At 41.4% G+C, this 22,665-nt stretch overlaps 1 protein-coding gene across 2 annotated transcripts in view; it reads right to left on the reverse strand.

Annotated features, from left to right (window-relative positions):
• Positions 1 to 22,665, reverse strand: part of LOC111952403 (NT-3 growth factor receptor) — a 292,939-nt gene that overhangs the window by 130,241 nt on the left and 140,033 nt on the right. For both annotated transcript variants that reach the window (XM_023971023.2, XM_070435166.1), the window contains exons 5-9: positions 12,671 to 12,825; positions 12,566 to 12,568; positions 12,057 to 12,196; positions 10,445 to 10,586; positions 1,931 to 2,230 (exon numbers count right to left, since the gene is read on the reverse strand). In XM_023971023.2, coding sequence (XP_023826791.1) covers positions 1,931 to 2,230; positions 10,445 to 10,586; positions 12,057 to 12,196; positions 12,566 to 12,568; positions 12,671 to 12,825 — 740 coding nt within the window. The remainder of the gene's footprint in view (positions 1 to 1,930; positions 2,231 to 10,444; positions 10,587 to 12,056; positions 12,197 to 12,565; positions 12,569 to 12,670; positions 12,826 to 22,665) is intronic.

Here is a 22,665-nt window from a genome sequence, read left to right on the forward strand (position 1 = left end):
ATTTATTGCTATTGTTTTTGTACTCTCTTGGTATGATGCCTTGACAGGGTGGGTTGGTGGGATGGCAGGGTGGGTCGCGAGATGGGTAGGGGGGTGAAGGACTGGGGATGTTGTACTGTTCTAAATGTCTCTACGCTCTTACATTTGAAAATCTACATATAAAGCATTTAAAATCAAAAAGAAGAACACAAAGTAACATCACCAATAATATCGTATCTTCACCTCCACACTACCGGTCAAAAGTTTTAGAACACCTACTCATTCAAGGGTTTTTCTTTATTTTTACTATTTTCTACATTGTAGAATAATAGTGAAGACATCAAAACTTTGAAATAACACATATGGAATCACGTAGTAACCAAAAAAGTGGTAAACAAATAAAAAAAATATATATATATTTGAGATTATTCAAATAGCCACCCTTTGCCTTGATGACAGCTTTGCACACTCTTGGCATTCTCTCAACCAGCATCACCTGGAACGCTTTTCCAACAGTCTTGAAGGAGTTCTCACATATGCTGGGCACTTATTGGCGGCTTTTCCTTCACTCTGCAGTCCAATTTATAAAATAGACCTTTCACATCCTGGAGGTGTGTTGGGTCATTGTTCTGTTGAAAAATAAATGATAGTCCCACTAATGCCCAAACCAGATGAGATGGCATATCGCGGCGGAATGCTGTGGTAGCCATGCTGGTTAAGTGTGCCTTGAATTCTAAATATATCACTGACAGTGTCACCAGCAAAGCACCCCCACACCATCACACCTCCTCCTCCATGCTTTACGGTGGGAAATACACATGCGGAGATCATCCGTTCACCCAAACCGCATCTCACAATGACACGGTGGTTGGAACCAAACATCTCCAATTTGGACTCCAGACCAAAGGACACATTTTCACCGGTCTAATGTCCATTGCTCGTGTTTCTTGGCTCAAGCAAGTCTCTTCTTCTTATTGGTGTCCTTTAGTAGTGGTTTCTTTGCAGCAATTCGACCATGAAGGCCCGTTTACCACAGTATTCCATGAACAGTGGATGTTGAGATGTGTCTGTAACTTGAACTCTGTGAAGCATTTATTTGGGCGGCAATTTCTGAGGCTGGTAACTCTAATGAACATATCCTCTGCAGGAGAGGTAACTCTGGGTCTTCTATTCCTGTGGCAGTCATCATAAGAGCCAGTTTAATTATAGCGCTTGATGGTTTTTGCGACTTCTTGAAATTTTCCGGATTGACTGAAAGTAATGATGGTCTGTCATTTCTCTTTGCTTATTTGAGCTGTAATTGCCATAATATGGACTTGGTCTTTTACCTAATAGGGCTCTTCTGTATACCCCCCCACCTTGTCACAACACAACTAATTGTCTCAAAAACATTAAGAAGGAAATAAATACCACTAATTAATTTTTAAGAAGTCACACCTGTTTATTAAAATGCATTCAGGTTACTACCTCGTGAAGCTGGTTGAGGGAATGCCAAGATCAAGATAAAGGGTGGCTATTTGAAGAATCTCACATATAAAATATATTTTGATTTGTTTAACACTTTTTTGGTTACTATATGATTTCATATGTGTTATTTCATAGTTTTGATGTCTTCACTATTATTCTACAATGTAGAAAATAGTAAAAATAAAGAAAAACCCTTGAATGAGTAGGTGTTCTAAAACTTTTGACAAGTAGTGTACATAAATCCCATTTATTAATAGAGGTCTAACAGAAAGAGAGAATGTCCTATATTCATCAGTAACCCTGTTAATAAGTCAGTAAAACTTGGTTCTCAGTGACTCTCTTAACAGTTTTCAGCTCTGCTTCATCGATTCCACTGATCCATGCAATATCATGTTGGACTAATGAAAGGTCACAGGTATGAAGCTACTATATATCTGTACTATTATATACAGCATAGCTACTTTAGCTAGTATAATCTACCTACCGTCTGGAAATGGGGCGTTGAGGAAGTGTCCATACACTGTCTTGGTGGTGACTCCTAGGAAGTTGCTAGCCTCCAGAGTGTAGTTGCCGTTGTTGTGGTGCGTGGGGTCCTTGAAGTTGAGGCATCCCTCTAGGTAGTCCTGGTAGGTATCCATTTCAGTGCGGATATAGTCACTGGGGGAGATCTCGTTGTCCCGGTGGAACCAGCGCAGGGTGGGCTGGGGGTTGCCACGCACAGTGAACTCTATGCAGGTTTCATGGCGACGCTCGGGCTCATCCAGCTTCAGGATGGTGGGGGGGACTGTTGGGAGGGAGGACAGACAGGAGGAGAGGAGCGTCAGGTATGACAGATATGTGTTCTTTAATGTGTCAGCGTTAGGACATGTGCCACACACAACACAATGTTTTAGTTACACCATGTAGCCTTGTTCAGGAGCCTGCACTTGTTTTACTATGTCTGACGCAGGACAGAATCACACAATGTTCTATAGTTACACTCTGTACCCATGTATTTTCAAGTTTGTCTGCAGAGACTGAGTGGTTTGAAGGCCAATCATATGAATGGTGTTTTGTTGACATTTGAATCTGCTACTAGGATGTGGCTACTGAGCTGGTTTGTCTGGTTTGTCTCCAGGCTTTTGGTTGAGTGGACACATCCACTCTGAACGATGGCGGCCAGACGCAGTAATAATATCACACATCATAAAAGTGCCCACCACTTAACTTCACATCTATGGTCAATCTGTTAGAAGCTAACCATCTGCAAATCCAGGGCTGTGAATGTGGCATACAGAGATCATGTAAAGCATCAATCATATTCTGATTCACTGTTAATTCAGCTAAAATACACTAGGGATGTCACAATACCAGTATTGCGATTCTCAGAGGTATTGTGGCTAGGAAACAACACATGAAGCGGACTATATTTCCTGAGGAAAAATGTTGGAAACAAGCAGCCRTATGTTGTCAACCAGAATCATGTTAATTTTCAAAGCTATAGCACACAATATTTTACAAGCAGTAGTTTTTTTTTAAAGACCGAAGAGTTTAGTCTGCTTTGTGTTTTCCTTATTGCCATGGACAATCAGATCTGTCTCTTATACACATCTAGATGTGTATAAGAGACAGCATCATAAAAGTGCCCACCACTTAACTTCACATCTATGGTCAATCTGTTAGAAGCTAACCATCTGCAAATCCAGGGCTGTGAATGTGGCATACAGAGATCATGTAAAGCATCAATCATATTCTGATTCACTGTTAATTCAGCTAAAATACACTAGGGATGTCACAATACCAGTATTGCGATTCTCAGAGGTATTGTGGCTAGGAAACAACACATGAAGCGGACTATATTTCCTGAGGAAAAATGTTGGAAACAAGCAGCCRTATGTTGTCAACCAGAATCATGTTAATTTTCAAAGCTATAGCACACAATATTTTACAAGCAGTAGTTTTTTTTTAAAGACCGAAGAGTTTAGTCTGCTTTGTGTTTTCCTTATTGCCATGGACAATCAGATATCGTAGTATCGTGACAACCCTAAAATACACACTATATACACCTGTCTCTTATACACATCTAGATGTGTATAAGAGACAGCGCTCGGCTGGAAAGCAATCATGCACATTATGTGATGAAACATTCTATGAATCTCTGCAATCTTTCACGTGGAGGACCACTGCCTTGTCATGGATGAAATATATCCACATCCAAGGAAACCAACCCCCAGTAGAGAGACTTTCAGTAGTTTGAAGGCCAACCATATAAATGGTGTTTTGTTGACATTTGAATCTGCTTCTAGGATGTGGCTACTGACCACAGGAACATTGGTTTGTCTCCAGGCTTTTGGTTGAGTGGACACATCCACTCTGAACGATGGCGGCCAGACGCAGTAATAATATCACACCTCATAAAAGTGCCCACCACTTAACTTCACATCTATGGTCAATCTGTTAGAAGCTAACCATCTGCAAATCCAGGGCTGTGAATGTGGCATACAGAGATCATGTAAAGCATCAATCATATTCTGATTCACTGTTAATTCAGCTAAAATACACTAGGGCTGTCACAATACCAGTATTGTGATTCTCAGAGGTATTGTGGCTAGGAAACAACACATGAAGCGGACTATATTTCCTGAGGAAAACAGTCCTAATGTTGGAAACAAGCAGCCTTATGTTGTCAACCAGAATCATGTTTATTTTCTAAGCTATAGCACACAATATTTTACATGCAGTAGGTTTCTTTAAAGACCAAAGAGTCTTGTCTGCTTTGTGTTTTCGTTGTTGCCATGGACAATCATATATTGTAGTATTGTGACAACCCTAAAATACACCCTGAAAATGAGTGTTTGAGATAGAGGGGGTGTAGAAAGAGAGCATGAGATGAAGAGAGGGGGAGAGAGAGACAGAGAGACAGAGAGTGTGAGAGCGAGAGAGCGAGAGTACATAGCCAATAATATAACATTTGAAATATCTACAGTTGAAGTCGGAAGTTTACATACGCTTAGGTTGGAGTCATTAAAATTAGTTTTTAAACCACTCCACAAATTTCTTGTTAACAAACTATAGTTTTGGCAAGTCGGATAGGACATCTACATTGTGCATGACACAAGTCATTTATCCAACAATTGATTACAGACAGATTATTTCACAATTCCAGTGGGTCAGAAGTTTACATACACTAAGTTGATTGTGCCTTTAAACAGCTTGGAAAATTCCAGAAAATGATATCATAGGTTTAAAAGCTTCTGATAGGCTAATTGACATAATTTGAGTCAATTGGAGGTGCACCTGTGGATGTATTTCAAGGCCAACCTTCAATCTCAGTGCCTCTTTGCTTGACATCATGGGAAAATCAAAAGAAATCAGCCAAGACCTCATAAAAAWWWWTTTTGACCTCCACAAGTCTGGTTCATCCTTGGGAGCAATTTCCAAACGCCTGAAGGTACCACGTTCAGCAGTACAAACAATAGTACACAAGTATAAACACCATGGGACCAAGCAGCCGTCATACCGCTCAGGAAGGAGACACGTTCTGTCTCCTAGAGATAAACGTATTTTGGTGCGAAAAGTGCAAATCAATCCCAGAACAACAGCAAAGGACGTTGTAAAGATACTGGAGGAAACAGGTACAAAAGTATCTATATCCACAGTAAAACAAGTCCTATATCGACATAACCTAAAAGGCTGCTCAGCAAGGAAGAAGCCACTGCTCCAAAACCGCCATTAAAAAGCCTGACGATACGGTTGCAACTGCACATGGGGACAAAGATCGTACTTTTGGAGAACATGTCCTGTTCGATGAAACAAAAATAGAACTGTTTGGCCATAAAAGCCGAAGAACACCATCCCAACCATGAAGCACGGGGGTGGCAGCATCATGTTGTGGGGGTGCTTTGCTGCAGGAGGGACTGGTGCACTTCACAAAATAGATGGCTTCATGAGGTAGGAAAATGATGTGGATATATTGAAGCAACATCTCAAGACATCAGTCAGGAAGTTAAAGCTTGGTCGCAAATGGGTCTTCCAAATGGACAATGACCCCAAGCATACTTCCAAAGTTGTGGAAAATGGCTTAAGGACAACAAAGTCAAGGTATTGGAGTGGCCATCACAAAGCCCTGACCTCAAGGCTATAGAAAATGTGTGGGCAAAACTGAAAAAGCGTGTGCGAGCAAGGAGGCCTACAAACCTGACTCAGTTACATCAATTCTGTCAGGTGGAATGCGCCAAAATTCACCCAACTTATTGTGGGAAACTTGTGGAAGGCTACCCGAAACTTTTTACCCAAGTTAAACAATTTAAAGGCAATGCTACCAAATACTAATTGAGTGTATGTAAACTTCTGACCCACTGGGAATGTGATGAAAGAAATAAAAGCTTAAATAAATCATTCTCTCTACTATTTTTCTGACATTTCACATTCTTAAAATAAAGTGGTGATCCTAACTGACCTAAAACAGGGACATTTTTACTAGGATTAAATGTCAGGAATTGTGTAAAACTGAGTTTCAATGTATTTGGCTAAGGTTATGTAAACTTCTGACTTCAACTGTATACTCTTTGAAATTTTTTGTAAGTGTAACATTCACTAATATTTCCCTTGTTTATTTCCCTTTTATTTATTGTATATTTAATTTGCTTTGGCATTGTAAACATGTTTCCCATGCCAATAAAGCCCATTGAATTGAATTGAGAGAGAGCGTAAGAGAGCGTAAGAGAGAGTAAGCGAGCATAAGAGAGAGAGAGACTTGTTTCCACCTGAGTTTTCAGATCTCATCATAATCTCTGGGAATCAATATGTATTGAGTATGGAGAGAATAATGTTATACCTCTGTTGGCCAACTGCCTTGTCATGGATAAAATATTTACATCCAAGGGAACCACCTCCCAGCTCGCAGGCATCAATATTCAATACAATGGCCTCTGGGCACTGATAGAATGGAACTGCTACATTGGATAAAAGTAGGTCTAGTTATAGAATGGAGAGGATAGAATGGATAGGAGTACTGATAGAATGGATAGGAGTAGTAATATAATGGCAAAAATAGAATGGATAGGATTACTGATAGAATGTATAGGAGTACTGATAGAATGGATAGAAGCAGTAATAGAATGGTGAAAATAGGATTACTGACAGAATGGAGAGGATAGAATGGATAGCATTGAATGGATAGGAGTACTGATAGAATGGATAGCATTGAATGGATAGGAGTACTGATAGAATGGATCGCATTGAATGGATAGGAGTACTAGTAGAATGGATAGGAGTAGTAATAGAATGGTGAAAATAGAATGGATAGAATTACTGATAGAATGGAGTTAGAATAGATCGCATTGAATGGATAGGATTACTGATAGAATGGATAGGTTAGAATGGATCGCATTGAATGGATAGGAGGACTGATAGAATGGATAGGAGTAGTTAACAAAGGATACAACAGAGGTGTCAAAGATATGGCCCATTCAATCCGGCCCACGGGTCGTATGAGTAAAGAATTATAATAAATAATATAATTGAGAAGAAATTCAGCCATCCAGCCACAAGAGCCTTAGTGAGGTTGGGCACTGATGTTTGAAGATTAAGCCTGGCTCGCAGTCTGTATTCCAATTCATCCCAAAGGTGTTCGATGAGGTTGAGGCCAGGGCTCTGTGCAGGCCAGTCAAGTTCTTCCACATCGATCTCGAAACCATTTCAGTATGGACCTTGCTTTGTGCACAGGGGCATTGTCATGCTGAAACAGGAAAGGGCCATCCCCAAACTGTTGCCACAAAGTTGGAAGCACAGAATCATCTAGAATGTCATTGTATGCTGTATCGTTAAGATTTCCCTTCACTGGAACTAAGGGGCCTAGCCCGAACCATGAAATAGCCCCAGTCCATTACACCAAGCTCCACCTGTTGGCACTAAGCATAAGGGAAGTTAGCATTTTCCTGATACCCTCCAAACCCAGATTCGTCCGTCAGACTAACAGATGGTGAAGCGTGATTCATCACTCCAGAGAGCGCGTTTCCACTGCTCCAGAGTCCAATGGCGGCAAGCTTTACACCACTCCAGCCGACGCTTGGCATTGTGCATGGTGATCTTAGGCTTGTGCGCGGCTGCTCGTCCATGGAAACCCATTTCATGAAAATCCTGACGAACAGTTATTGTGCTGACGTTGCTTCCAGAGGCAGTTTGGAACTCAGTAGTGAGTGTTGCAACTGAGGACAAACAACATTACTGCGCTACGCGCTTCAGCACTCGGCAGCCCGTTCTGTGAGCTTGTGTCACCTACCAATTCGCGGCTGAGCCGTTGTTTCTCCAAGACATTTCCACTTCACAATAACAGCAGGGCAGAAATTTGACAAACTGACTGGTTGGATAGGTTGCATCCTATGACGGTGCCACTTTGAAAGTCACTGAGCTCTTCAGTAAAGCCATTCTACTCCCAATGTTTGTCTCAGGAGATTGCATGGCTGTGTGCTCGATTTTATACACCTGACAGCAACGGGAGTGGCTGAAATAGTCGAATACACAAATTTGAAGGGGTGTCCACATACCTTTGTATATATAGTGTACATGTATAGTCTATTCACTCTGTTCAGCTTGCTAACAGTCATTGAAACGAATGCTAGACAGTCAGGGAGCATCGGAAATTCAAAAGCTATGGATTAAGGACAAGTCTTTGCAAATTTATATATATAATACATTTGAAGCATTTGAAGACCAAGGCAAAATTAGTTTGACACCTCTGGGCTACTATCTATAAGAGGGAGTTTATGATCAGTAGTCAGACATCAGAATGCAAGGGAGATTGCTTATTCCTTAAAGCTGGAATCCTTAGTTGCTACATCCATTTTTGGACTTATAAGGATATATACCCATTGATTCTAGAAGAATATAACTTATAAATGCCTCATAAGCTTAGTTTGACTGTCATACCCCATCAGAACCCAAAATACATGTTTTTTTATAACAATGTTTGTAAACAATGCGCATGTAAAAAAAACACTGAATAGCCTCAAAACATGGTTAAATCTATAATGTTGATATCATAGATGGTCAGTCCTTGCAACCATAGCTCTGTCAATGCATTTGAGAGTGGTTACACTTCTCCAGGCCCATCCCTCAGCTTTCTAACAAAACACAAGCGAGGAGACTGCTTTTTTATTGTTTCAATTAAGAATTCTAGCTTTTTAATCATTTTACACATATACTGTAAAATACCACTAATCTACTTTACAGGAGAATGTGACAAAGGAAAAACTCATTTTTAGAAATGTTTGCAAATGTATTAAAAATAAAAACAGAAATACATTATTTACATAAGTATTCAGACCCTTTGCTATGAGACTCGAAATTGAGCTCAGGTGCATGCTGTTTCCGTTGATCATCCTTGAGATGTTTCTACAACTTGATTGAAGTCCACCTGTGGTAAATTCAATTGATTGGACATGATTTGGAAAGGCACACACCTGTCTATATAAGGTCCCACAGTTGACAGCGTATGTCAGAGCAAAAACCAAGTCATGAGGTCGAAGAAATTGTCCCTAGAGCTCCGAGACAGGATTGTGTCGAGGCAAATATCTGGAGAAGTGTACCAAAAAATGTCTGCAGCATTGAAGGTTCCCAAGAACACAGTGGCCTACATCAATCTTAAATGGAAGAAGTTTGGAACCACCAATACTCTTCCTAGAGCTGGCTGCCCGACCAAACTGAGTAATCGGGGGAGAAGGGCCTTGGTCAGGGAGGTGACCAAGAACCCGATGGTCACACAGACAGAGCTCCAGAGTTCCTCTGTGGAGATGGGAGAACCTTCCAGAAAAACAACCATCTCTGCAACGCTCCACCAATCAGGCCTTTATGGTAGACTGGCCAGACGGAAGCGACTCCTCAGTAAAAGGCACATGACAGCCCACTTGGAGTTTGCCAAAAATCACCTAAAGGACCCTCAGGCCATGAGAAACAAGATTCTCTGGTCTGATGAAACCAAAATTGAACTCCTGGCTTGAATGCTAAGCGTCACGTCTGGAGGAAACCTGGCACCATCCCTARGGTGAAGCATGGTGGTGGCAGCATCATGCTGTGGGGATGTTTTTCAGCGACAGGGACTGGGAAACTAGTCAGGATTGAGGGGAAGATGAACGGAGCAAAGTACAGAGAGATCCTTTATGAAAACCTGCTCCAGAGCACTCTGGACCAAAGACTGGGGCAAAGGTTCACCTTCCAACAGGACAATGACCTTAAGCACACAGCCAAGACAATGCAGGAGTGACTTCGGTACAAGCCTCTCAATGTTCTTGAGTGGCCAAGCCAGAGCCCAGACTTGAACCTGATCGAACATCTCTGGAGAGACCTGAAAATCGCTGTGCAGAGACGCTCCCCATCCAACCTGACAGAGCTTCAGAGGATCTGCAGAGAAGAATGGGAGAAACTCCCCAAATACAGGTGTGCCAAGTTTGTAGTGTTATACCGAAGAAGACTCGAGGCTGTAATCGCTGCCAAATCGCTGCTTCAACAATGTACTGAGTAAAAAGTTCTGAATACTTATGTACCTAAATGTGATATCTGTATTTCATTTTAATACATTTGCAAAAAAATTCTAAAAACCTGGTTTTGCTTTGTCATTATGAGGTATTGTGTGTAGATTGATTAAATTGTTTAAAAAAAATATTTGATCAATCTTAGAATAAGGCTGTAACGTAACAAAATGTGAAAACATTCAAGGGGTCTGAATACTTTCCGAATCCACTGTACATGTATCTTAGATGCACATAAAGAATGCATAGCACAATTTGAGGAATAAAATGTTATTAAACGTTGTCTGCATATAAAAGCTACATAGTGGTGTAACAAGGTGCTTGACAACATCTGCAGCATTCATGGGCTGACTATGATCTGAATATTTGCAAACTGTACATGCATTGGAGAATGAGCTGAATATTGGCTCCATCAAACAGCAAACACAGTGTTTGCGATGTGCAATTTGATAAATACAAACTTTGAAGTGGAATTGGTTATCACTACGTACAATGGACAGTAAGCTGAATGGAGGTGTTGGCCATCCCCACTTTGTTCTCTGCTATACAGGTCAGRATGTAGAAGTTGTCATCACGACTCACGTTGACCAGGGTCAGATTGATGGAGTGGACATTGGGCCAGTACACATTGGACTGGAACAGAGCAGGAGAGAAAGAGAGAGGAGTGAGTGATACAGTAGGATAAAGATAAAGGTGCTTGACAACCTCATAGCATAGCGGCAAACAATCTCCATTAAGGATTTTAGATGTAATATTCTGCATGTTATGCATTTTCAGGGTTTCAGAAAGCTGTGAAATCAGAAAAACACAATTAGACATGGACTTTCTCTATTGCACAACAACTGAATTCCATAACTAACTGGAATCTAAATGGCACTGACCCTGAAGTTGTACTGTAGTTAACACAAACTCCAAGGTCACAAGCCAAGTAGTTTCATGCAGCTAGATATACACAAATCCATTCCACTAGATGTTGGAACATTGCTGCTGGGACTTGCTTCCATTCAGCCACAAGAGCATTAGTGAGGTCGTGCACTGATGTTGGGAAATTAAGCCTGGCTTGCAGTCTGCATTCCAATTCATCCCAAAGGTGTTCGATGAGGTTGAGGCCAGGGCTTTGTGCAGGCCAGTCAAGTTCTTCCACACCAATTTCGACAAACCATTTCTGTATGGACCTCGCGTTGTGCACTGTCATGTATGGACCTCGCTTTGGGTATTGTCATGCTGAAACAGAAAAGGGCCTTCCCAAAACTGTTGCCACAAAGTTGGAAGCACATAATCGTCTAGAATGTCATTGTATGCTGTAGCATTAAGATTTCCATTCACTGGGAGCACGAACCATGAAAAACAGCTCCAGACCATTATTCCTCCACCAAACTTTACAGTTGGCACTATGCATTGGGACAGGTAACGTTGTCCTGGTATCCGCCAAACCCAGATTTGTCCATCGGACTGCCAGATGGTGAAGTGTGATTCATCACTCCAGAGAACGCGTTTCCACTGCTCCAGAGTCCATTGGCGGCAAACTTTACACCACTCCAGCCAACGCTTGGCATTGCAGGTGATCTTAGGCTTTTGTGCATCTGCTCGGCCATGAAAACCCATTTCATAAAGCTCACACCGAAAAGTTATTGTGCTTACAGAGGCAGTTTGGAACTCGGGAGTGAGTGTTGCAACCGAGGGCAGGCAATTTTTACTCGCTACGCGCTTCAACATTCAGCGGTCCCATTTTGTGAGCTTGTGTGGCCTACCACTTCGCGGCTGAGCCGTTGTCACTCTTAGACGTTTCCACTTCACAATACCAGCGCTTACAGTTGACAGCAGCTCTAGCAGGGCGGAAATTTGACGAACTGACTTGTTGGAAAGGTGGCCTCCTATGACGGTGCCACGTTGAAAGTCACTGAGCTCTTCAGTGAAGGCCAGTAAGTAAGTAAGGCCATTCTACTGCCAATGGAGACTGCATTGCTGTGTGCTCGATTTTCTACACCTGTCAGCAATGGGTGTGGCTGAAATAGCCGAATCCACTGATATATAGTGTACAACCTAGTGATCAGTAGAATAACAGAGTGCATTGTGTGTCCCCTGGTTTGTCCCCTAGCCCACCTGGTGAGTATTGATGGAGTGGAGGTCATTGACGGTCCAGTCCACCTCAGGGAGGGGGGATCCAGATCCATTACAGGTGACGGTGACTCTGTCCCCCTCAACAACCGTGAGGTTAAAGTGCGTCACACTGATGTCCGGCAGTCTAAGAGAACGAGAGAGAGAGAGAGAGAGAGAAGAGAGAGAGAGAGAGAGAGAAGAAGAAGAGGAAGAGAGAGAGAAGAGAGAGAGGAGAGAGAAGAGAGAGACAAGAAGACGAGAAGAGAGAGAGAGAGAGAGAGAGAGAGAGAGAGAGAGAGAGAGAGAGAGAGAGAGAGAGAGAGAGAATACAACCTAGACACAGCACACTTGAAATTCTCACTGAGATACTTTGAGCTATTGTGAATTCTATTTGGGAAAGGAAGGAACAAGCAGAGTTTCAGAATAGTGAGTTGTCATGACTCTCTTTGGCCGGCTGTCATGAGATGAGTTATGACAGGCGTTTAGGTCATTCTTATGAATTCGATGTGAATAGTCTAGGCTCTATGACAGTCACTCCAAGTAAAGTGCTCCCTATTATTCTACCATGGGATGATTGAGGAGTGTGGAGCAGGGAACGTGGTGCCAGTGGTTCGTACCACAGAGTGAGATATTCATAGCCTGCAGAGGGATCTTGGAGGCTCCGTTGTTGCAGAATAACAGCTGGGTGTGCAGGCCAGCCTCCCCTCGCTGCTGCCACAGCTGAATCCAGCGGATATCACAGCCACACTCAAACACCACTTCTTCCAGCCTCCTGTTAGTTAGTTAGTGAGAGAGAGAGAAAGAGAGAAAAAATATATGTTGAGAAACAACACAATGCATCTGTGGTCATTTACCGTCAGGACAGGCAGAAGTATCCTCCAGACCAGCCCCAAACATTCATCACACCGTGCCTGGGGAGGAACTGGAGACCCTCCATCTCATCTCCAGGCCAGGCTAACCGTAGGCTGGGGCTGGAAGCGGGTGGATATGATTTGGACTTAGCCCTTCCCTCAACAAACACAGGCCCTGCACCAGCCCTGGCTAAATCAATATTGTCACATTAATGTGAATGACACGGATGACAAATTTGAAAATGATAGCAGGGAAGAGCTAAAGGTCTTCTTTGTAGAACCACCCAGAGCAAATACACTTTTAAATTCATGTGCTTTGGTGGGTGACCGTGAATTTCAATATTGAAAATAGAATATCACAGTGCTTGAGCATGAGCACATACTGTACAGTAAGACTCATATTATTTTAACAAAGGATTAATGAGGGTTGGAGAACAGGAGGGGTGTGATGTTCATACCCTGTGATGCTCAAAACATTAATAATAATATGAATTATTAATCATAATTATCCCCTTAAATAACACGCCTAACACATTCCCACCGACGACCCCCCTCACACCCCAGCTTTCCAGATCCTCACACCCAGGCAGCTCCTGTGATGAGGTGTGGGGTTCTGATGAGACAGACTGGGTATCACTGTTAGCTCAGACTCTGCTGCTTCAAACAAGCCTTTATACGACATCATGTCATTTCCTCTATTTTACCCCTTAAGATACATTTGTCCAGACATTTCTTATTCATTAAGATAAGGAGAATGGGTCAAATGAATAGTCCTCACAATGCTCACATCATAATAAAATAGTGAATGTGCCCATTGTATTCTTTCTGTCTTTCATCCACATGGGAAAACTACTTTCCACTTTTGACATCTTTCCTGACATTATTATCACATTTGTTACATTTGTCCATGGACCAGAAAAGACTATGAAGTGGCAGTTAGCATGTCTAATCCCTTTAGTTCCACATGATGTGCACCCTGCTTCCTGCAGCCTGGCTGCCTGCTGCCTGCTTCCTGCTTCCTCCTGCCTGCTTCCTCCTGCCTGTCTCTCTGAGGGCCTAGTGTGTAGTACAGCACAGCACACTGGATCCAACATATGGAAAGAGAGGTAAAACACCTGGACCTGGAGGACATTTCATTAACATGATCTTAGCTAGCTGTGTGCTTGCATACTTATTGATTCACCAGTTGACAAAAGAGAGATAACCTTTCTGATTTACAAGATGGGGTCAGAGATCGCGCGTGAAAAGCGGAGTGTGCATGCCAAATGGACATCGCAGCCATCGCTATACACTACGTAACACGCAGGTCTGGATGGGGGGGAGAGTCACTCACAGAGACTTTTTCTGTTGTCTTTAAATGATGATGTATTTGCCTGCAATACATGGACTAACTTGGTTTTGTGCAGTATTGTGTGTTCTGTTCTGTCCAAGGACAGAGTACCCTGGGTTCACTTTTCCACATGTGCATTAAGCCACTTTGAAGAATGGTGATCAAAGGCTTCCTACAGTACTTACAACATGAATAAAACACCTTTATGAAGTGTGTGTGTGTGTGTGTGTGTGTGTGTGTGTGTGTGTGTGTGTGTGTGTGTGTGTGTGTGTGTGTGTGTACGTGTTTGTGGGCAGCACAGGAGGTTGGTGGCACCTTAATTGGGGAGGACAGGCTCGTGGTAATGGCTGGAGTGGAATAAGTGGAATGGTATCACACACATGGTTTCTATGTGTTTGATGCCATTCCATTTGCTCTGTTCCAGACATTATTATGAGCCTCCTCTGGTAGGCAGATGGCCTCTTTTATTACTCAGTACCATCACAACATACCTATGAAAATATGTACTTAATTAACAACATAGAGACAATAAACCGAGGATAGCATAGCATGATATAAAGATAGCCCATGGGGAGTTTGGCCACAGCACTGACTTTTGCATACCCATTTGCATATCTTCTACTAACCTGAATAAAACATCAAATTAACCTTTGGAAAGGTCAAGGTGGCGTGCAGCTAGGAACACACATGGGAGTCCAGTAGCCTATATGCTGAGCTGAGAATGGCAAATCACATATAACTTAATCATGGTTATGTATCTCCTGTTATGTATTATACATTAGTATCTGCTTTAAAATGGCTAACTTAGCATGCGACAGGTACGGATGGACATTGGATACAATATGTGACAACAGAGAAATGCATACATAAATATGTTTTTATCTCTTTTGTACAGTATTGTACATGGAATTATGCGTAGGGAGGTGTGGCCTGAATACAAATAGCTCCCATTTTCAAGGTGGACTGGGAATTGATCAGCCTGCCACATACACTTACCAGGATAAATGAGACACAAGGGTTTTTCATCAGTTAAAGGTAAAGTTGGTGATGCCCAATTTAACAAGGTCCCTATAGTATGTGAGTGTTCAGTAAGTGGCAATAGCTATGCCAGATATAAAAGATTGCCCATTAACTACACTGTACGGTATTCTCTAGGCAAGCTGGCTAAATGTTAATGTTATCTGTACACATTTGATAACGAGTTAGGCCATATTTGGTGAAATCCCAGTACAGGACTTATGTAGTTTCCCTGGCTGGATTTTCATTAAACACCAACTGAGAGAGACCATGAAGGAGCTGAACACTGCAACAAAGGAATATGGCAAAATCAAATGACGATGACATAAAACGTTTACTGACCTGCAATCACTTAGCTTTCGAATCTATATTGGCAGTTGGAGAAATCAATCTCAGTTCACAGATGTGGACCATATTGGAGAAATCAATCTCAGTTCACAGATGTGGACCATTATGGAGAAATCAATCTCAGGTTACAGATGTGGCCATATTGGAGAAAATCAATCTCAGTTTTACAGATGTGGACCATATTGGAAAATCAATCTCAGTTTACAGATGTGGACCATATTGGAGAAATCAATCTCAGTCACCAGATGTGGACCATATTGGAGAAATCAATCTCAGTTTACAGATGTGGACCATATTGGAGAAATCAATCTCAGTTCACAGATGTGGACCATATTGGATAAATCAATCCCAGTTCACAGATGTGGACCATATTGGAGAAATCAATCCCAGTTCACAGATGTGGACCATATTGGAGAAATCAATCTTAGCTTACAGATGTGGACCATATTGGATAAATCAATCCCAGTTTACAGATGTGGACCATATTGGAGAAATCCAATAACATTTCTCTAACATATCCAATAATGTTTTTTTTGGGGGGCGGTAATTATTTGAAAGGCTGAGATTACTCTATCCACATGCATACAACTAAATTGAATTTAGGTGATCTCCCCACAAGGTGCAGTGAATATATCAATGATCTGGCATAGCCAAGGGGGAGGATTAAGCCCAAATGAAGAGCAGTGGCTAATTAAAGCCAGTGAATATGAATAGAACAGGGGCCAAGGATGTAAACCCCTACCTTCCTCCTCCTAGATTACAGAACCATGAGGATGACAGCAGGCTTCTCTCTGCTTGGTCTCATTACCTTTCCGGTGACGTCTCAAACATTCTTGGAGCCAGGGATTGAATTGGCTTCCCTGCACTGTTAATCTGATCCCCATATGAGAGTCCATTGCTTAATAATATGGTAATTATAGATTTAAGTCCACCTGTCCCCATAATCTATTTATTATTCAAACTGGGTTTCACGTAGAATTCATGCTCAGCCCATCAGATAAGCAACTGGGACATTTACAGTTATCTTCTTCACTTTTGAGAAGTTATGCAGTTTAACTAAAAAAGCCCAGAATAAAGACTTCAGAAAATACATGAATGTTGTACAAAAATGTAACTATCTATGACAATGAACAAAGGCAAAACAGTTCTGACATCTCCCTGAGCGTCAAGCTCAAATTGCACATCATTATTTTCAAATGTGGACAAAATTGCCAACTCCAAAGCATGGTAAATCACTTATCTCTTTTGATCCATATGGATGATGTGGCAATAGGCCAAACAAAGAACAAGATGTCTGAAGACACGCTATGTTCTGGTTATACATCCTTATATGAATTGTTTTGTTGATTCTGATACAGTGACAACATGCTGTCAATCTGTCACTGGCTCTGAAAGCAAACTGGGGGTGGAAAGAGTTGTCAATGATCTCCATTCTAAATGACATGGGTGGATGCCGGTCTGCAGTACTGCTGGGGGAAAGTGATGCTCAGTCAGGCATGAGAGCTGTTTCAACAACCACAACCAGTCACAGAAGTGATAGAAGGAGAAAGGAAGGAAGGAAGGAAGGAAGGAAGGGAGGGGGGTGAAGGTGTGGGAGACGAGGTGAGATTGACGTCTCAATGTGTGGGTGAGTAAAACAGTGTTGTGGCCTGGGCTGATGCCCTGGTATATGTATCAAATGGCCAGGCAGGCAGACACTGGTAGGCAGCACTGATTATATTGAGCTCCTTGACCAAGCCTTGGTGTCGATGTCTCCACTGTGACAGAGAGCTGTAAGGGTGTTCTGAATGCCTAACACAACATGAGCCACAGAGCAGACACACAGCCAGCCACGCCGTGTTGTCGGTCCACCCTTGGTTATTCCCAAGCTTACTGCAAGCTCGGTTTTCCATCTAAAATCCAGATTTTATAGAGATGGATATTCCCTCCAGTCAGTTCCTGGCTAACAACTACTGTATAGAAAATGCATGAGTCGCATCTTCAATGACCAAGAGATGCATTTATCCCTGAAACACATGTTACCGTACGATGACAAAATTATAACAAATTAGTAAAGAATCAGAAGGGATGGCAGGGAGCACCAATCAATAGAAGCGACATCGTTATGAGTGCATGAACATTTCTACATACAGTACATTAACCTTGTTCCCTCCAGTCCTCTTTGCTGAGCAGCTTATTATCTCTATCCGCTGAGCGACCACCTCAGGCAAACAATCAATATTACAGCAGGATTGGTATTATTCAGTGAATGCAGGTCTACATCTCCAGCTATGTGCGGAGCGGCATATGTTTGGCTCTGCATTCGCTTTGATCTTGGTAGTATGAATAATACCAGCCTCATATCACGGTTGTGTCCAAACAATACCCTGTTATTTCTTCTTTTACTTAAAACTTTTCTTCTGACGAAGCTACAGTGTAGGCTTTGGAGAGTTGTTAGTTACATTTTAGTCCTGGCTTGGTGTTTGGTGTTGGGGTTTGTCGGGGTTAATTGTAGTAACCCCAAAGAGAAAGCATGGGTCATGTGTAATCATGCCAGCAGATGGACATGCCAGCTCTGAGCTTTGGGGCATGCACATGGGTGAATGACTGGCACCTAACACATTAACACAAAACACCCTGCTCTTCTTATTCCATCTCAGCTGAAAATGTGTTCCTTTCATGTTGTTAGAGCCAGAGACGCAAGAATGTGTTTTCATCAAGGATATATACAGTATATAGTTCAGAAATGCACAATTTGAAGTTATTGCACTAGAGATAATGACAAAGGTATTTTGTAATACTCTGTGAGTTGTCTGCCTTTTACAGATTAAGGATGAGTAGCCTACGTGCAGCCATTTCCATGACTGATCAAACTAATCAGAACAGTCCTATGAAAGGAATTACAGGATTTAGCTATCACAGTTTAGGCTGTTGTAAAGTAACACCTCATCACAGAGCCACCATTGACTCCAGTGATGAATACATGGCTATTCAGACATGAAGCGATGCACACCTAATTATTTCAGGATTTTAATTAAGAGGCCGATCATTAGAGATTCCACTCCCACGACTAATCACAGTGGACATTTTGCCTTCGTAGTCCCATCCAGGCATCCAGGCAGCAGCTGCACATTAAAATGGACATTAAATAAATGGGGATTGTGCTACTGCCCTTTCCATTCTTAATGCTGTTTCCCTTTTTCTAATCTTGTGTTGTACCCAGTTTTAGCCAGAATGAAGTGAAGTCCCAACAGAAAGGAGCGGAGCAGAGTTTCTCTCTAATTGGCTGTGCCAACATTTGGATGTATAGGCAGAGTTTGGCTAATGGACACCACCTGCACAGTAGTCAATGTAGGCAAAATATGCCATCATCATGTTCCAAGATTACTTTCCCTTAATTTGGTGAGAAAATTATGTTCTTTCAAGGGACGCTAAGGCATGAAGGCACGAAAACTGACATGATTGTGTTGTTTTGTGTCTTGCCTGATCTGACGGGTTCTTAATAATACCATTGGAAAGGAAACAGCGGTCAGAGAGCATTCTGCGGTGAGCGAGTGTTGCGCCTTTTCCTTTCCAATGATGTTTAAAAAATGTTAGGTTGCACCACGACTCACGTTGGTTGAGCACCATCTACTTCTTTCCATTCTTAATAATACCAATAATGTGTCTGTCCCACTGTTTTAAAAATAGATGATCTCTTCACACTAACTAACACAGACATGTCCTGGCTGTTCATAAAGGTCTTTCTATAGAGCCCATGCAGGATTAAAGAAAGGTCATCAGTAGAAAGGGGATCGATGACCCTCCCAGCCCCTGGCAAAGCAGCTTTGTGGCCACATATAAAATGTTTGTTGACACTGTTGAATGTGCTATTGTGCTTGTGCTGTAAATAATCTTTTATCGTATCATCATCCTTGGAGCAGCTACAACAGATTTGCCATTTAGCAATCCCCCTGCTCTGATACCATTTACAGGCCTTGTAAGTGGTTGGGCTGTGTGAGCAGTGTCTTTAGCCCGGCTCCCTTGGCTAAAAGACACAGACTAAAAGAAGGTAATATTATATTTTCTTAAAGCGCTATAAAGCCCCAGAAAAAGAGTGCCAGGCCATTGTGAGCCATCCATCTCATCAGGCCTGTCTTCAACCCCCAGCAGCAAGACAGATAGACACTCAATGAAAAGCCATCAGAAGAAGAGATATAAAACTAATCTTGTCTTTTATGAATGCAATATATAAGACCGAGTTAGAGTGTTGCCATCAAACATCCACATAGAGAGAATCTCCTATGGGAAACTATTTATTGCACAGTACAGGGCCATAACTAGCAAATGTATGATTCAAATAAAACATTTCTCATGCAAGAATCTATCAAATAGGCATTATGTGAGATATAAATATAATACTGACGGGAAAAATATTTGTTATTGCAGGTTATAGAGGTTATGCAAAAGCATCTAAAGAATAAGTCTTTTGGAAATACTGTAAATAAAACATTACTTCCACAATGGGATAAAACATACCGTGTTTAAGTATATATACAGTACCAGTCAAAAGTTTGGACACACCTACTCATTCAAGGGTTTTTCTTTATTTTTACTATTTTCTACATTGTAGAATAATAGTGAAGACATCAAAACTATTAAATAACACATGTAATGATGTAGTAACCAAAAAAGTGTGAAACAAATCAAAATATATTTTAGATTTGAAATTCTTCAAAGTAGCCACCCTTTGCCTTGATGACAGCTTTGCACACTCTTGGCATTCTCTCAACTAACTTCATGAGGAATGCTTTTCCAACAGTCATGAAGGAGTTCCCACATATGCTGAGCACCTGTTGGCTGCTTTTCCTTCACTCTGCGGTCTAACTCATCCCAAACCATCTCAAATGGGTTGAGGTCGGGTGATTGTGGAGGCTAGGTCATCTGATGCAACACTCCATCACTCTCATTGGTCAAATAGCCCTTACACAGCATGGATGTGGGTTTTGGCTCATTGTCCTGTTGAAAAACAAATGATAGTCCCACTAAGTGCAAACCAGATTGGATGGCATATCGCTGCAGAATGCTGTGGTAACCATGCTGGTTAAGCGTGCCTTGAATTCTAAATAAATCACAGACAGTGTCACCAGCAAAGCACCCCCACACCATCACACCTCCTCCATGCGTTATGGTGGGAACAACACATGTGGAGATCATCCGTTCACCTACTCTGCGTCTCACCAAGACACGGCAGTTAGAACCAAAAATCTCAAATCTGAACTCATCAGACCAAATTACATATTTCCACCTGGCTACTGTCCATTGCTCATGTTTCTTGGCCCAAGCAAGTCTCTTCTTCTTATTGGTGTCCTTTTGTAGTGGTTTATTTGCAGCAATTCGACCATTAAGGACTGATTCACTTGCCTAGTTAAATATAGGTTAAATAAATCAAAAAATAAAATTCAATTTACGCAGTCTCCTCTGAATAGTTGATGTTGAGATGTGTCTGTTACTTGAACGCTGAAGCATTTATTTGGGCTGCAATCTGAGGTGCAGTTAACTCTAATGAGCATATCCTCTGCAGCAGAGGTAACTATGGGTCTTCCTTTCCTGTGGCAGACCTCGTGATGGCCAGTTTCATCATAGCGCTTGATGGTTTTTGCAACTGCACTTGAAGAAACTTTAAATGTTCTTGCCATTTTCTGGATTTACTGACCTTCATGTCTTAAAGTAATGTGGACTGTCATTTCTCTTTGCTTATTTCAGCTGTTCTTGCCATAATATGGACTTGGTCTTTTACCAAATAGGGCCATCTTCTGTATACCACCCCTGCTGTACCTTGTCACAACATAACTGATTGGCTCAAACATATTAAGAAGGAAAGAAGTTCCACAAATTACCTTTCAACAAGACACACCTGTTAATTGAAATGCATTCCAGATGACTACCTCATGAAGCTGGTTGACAGAATGCCAAGAGGGTGCAAAGCTGTCATCAAAGCAAAGGGTGGCTACTTTTAAGAATCTCAAATATAAAATATATTTAGATTTGTTGAACAGTTTTTGACTTCCTACATGATTCCATATGTGTTATTTCATAGCTTTGATGTCTTCACTATTATTCTACAATGTAGAAAATAGTAAAAATAAAGAAAAACCCTGGAATGAGTAGGTTTGTCCAAATGTTTGACTGGTACTGTATATTTAAGAAGTGTATCTGAAGGTTTGATGGAGAAAAAAGGCTGGGGAAATGATTGCAGTGTTTTTGGCTTGCTTTTGGATGAGTGTTTTCCTTATTAAAGTGTGACCAACGGTTTTGGTTGCCAATAAGGTCCATTAGAAATCTGTCTGCACTCCAAAAATCATGACTGAAATGAGCAAAGCTAATAGGGAATAACATTTTGGACTTTGGAGTTCTACTCTTCTTTTTTAACTTTGATCCAGCACTCAATATTCTGTAATTATTTTCATAGTTAAATAAAGGTTAAAAAAAGTATAATTAAGCTTTCATCCAAACCACAAGGATCCATGATAAAATGAATATGCAGAAATTTGATGTCAAATATTTTCCCTATCGATCACATGGCCAGCAATGAAGACGAATACCAACCCTGCTTGTGCCTTAGAAATAATACATATACTGTATAATACCATATTCAACATCATCTACTCTATAAACCTACTGTTTTTTATTCATAAGATAAAGAAAGTAATCCCAAAATGTTTAGGACCTTTTATCCTTCCCCTGACTCTAAATTGCTACTGATACTCCTTATTACACCCGGTCTCAGGGATGGCTAACTCTGGAAATTCCTTTAGTCTCTAATGAGTTAGGTAAATCAGCTTTTAGATTTCTTGCACCTTATTTGTGGAACAATCTTCAAAATGTTCTTAAATGTAATGTTCTGGTGCCTTTTCTGTAATTTCTGTAATTTAAGGCTCGTCTTCGAAAGAGACCTTGGTCTCAGTTTGACTCCCTGATAAAATAAAGGTTAAATAAGTACATAAATAAAAAATTACCTGCAGTCTCTATATCGGTGTGTGTGTGTGTGTGTGTGTGTGTGTGTGTGTGTGTGTGTGTGTGTNGTGTGTGTGTGTGTGTGTGTGTG

Source organism: Salvelinus sp. IW2-2015, linkage group LG26 (assembly GCF_002910315.2).
Source record: "Salvelinus sp. IW2-2015 linkage group LG26, ASM291031v2, whole genome shotgun sequence".
Lineage (NCBI taxonomy): Eukaryota > Metazoa > Chordata > Actinopteri > Salmoniformes > Salmonidae > Salvelinus > Salvelinus sp. IW2-2015.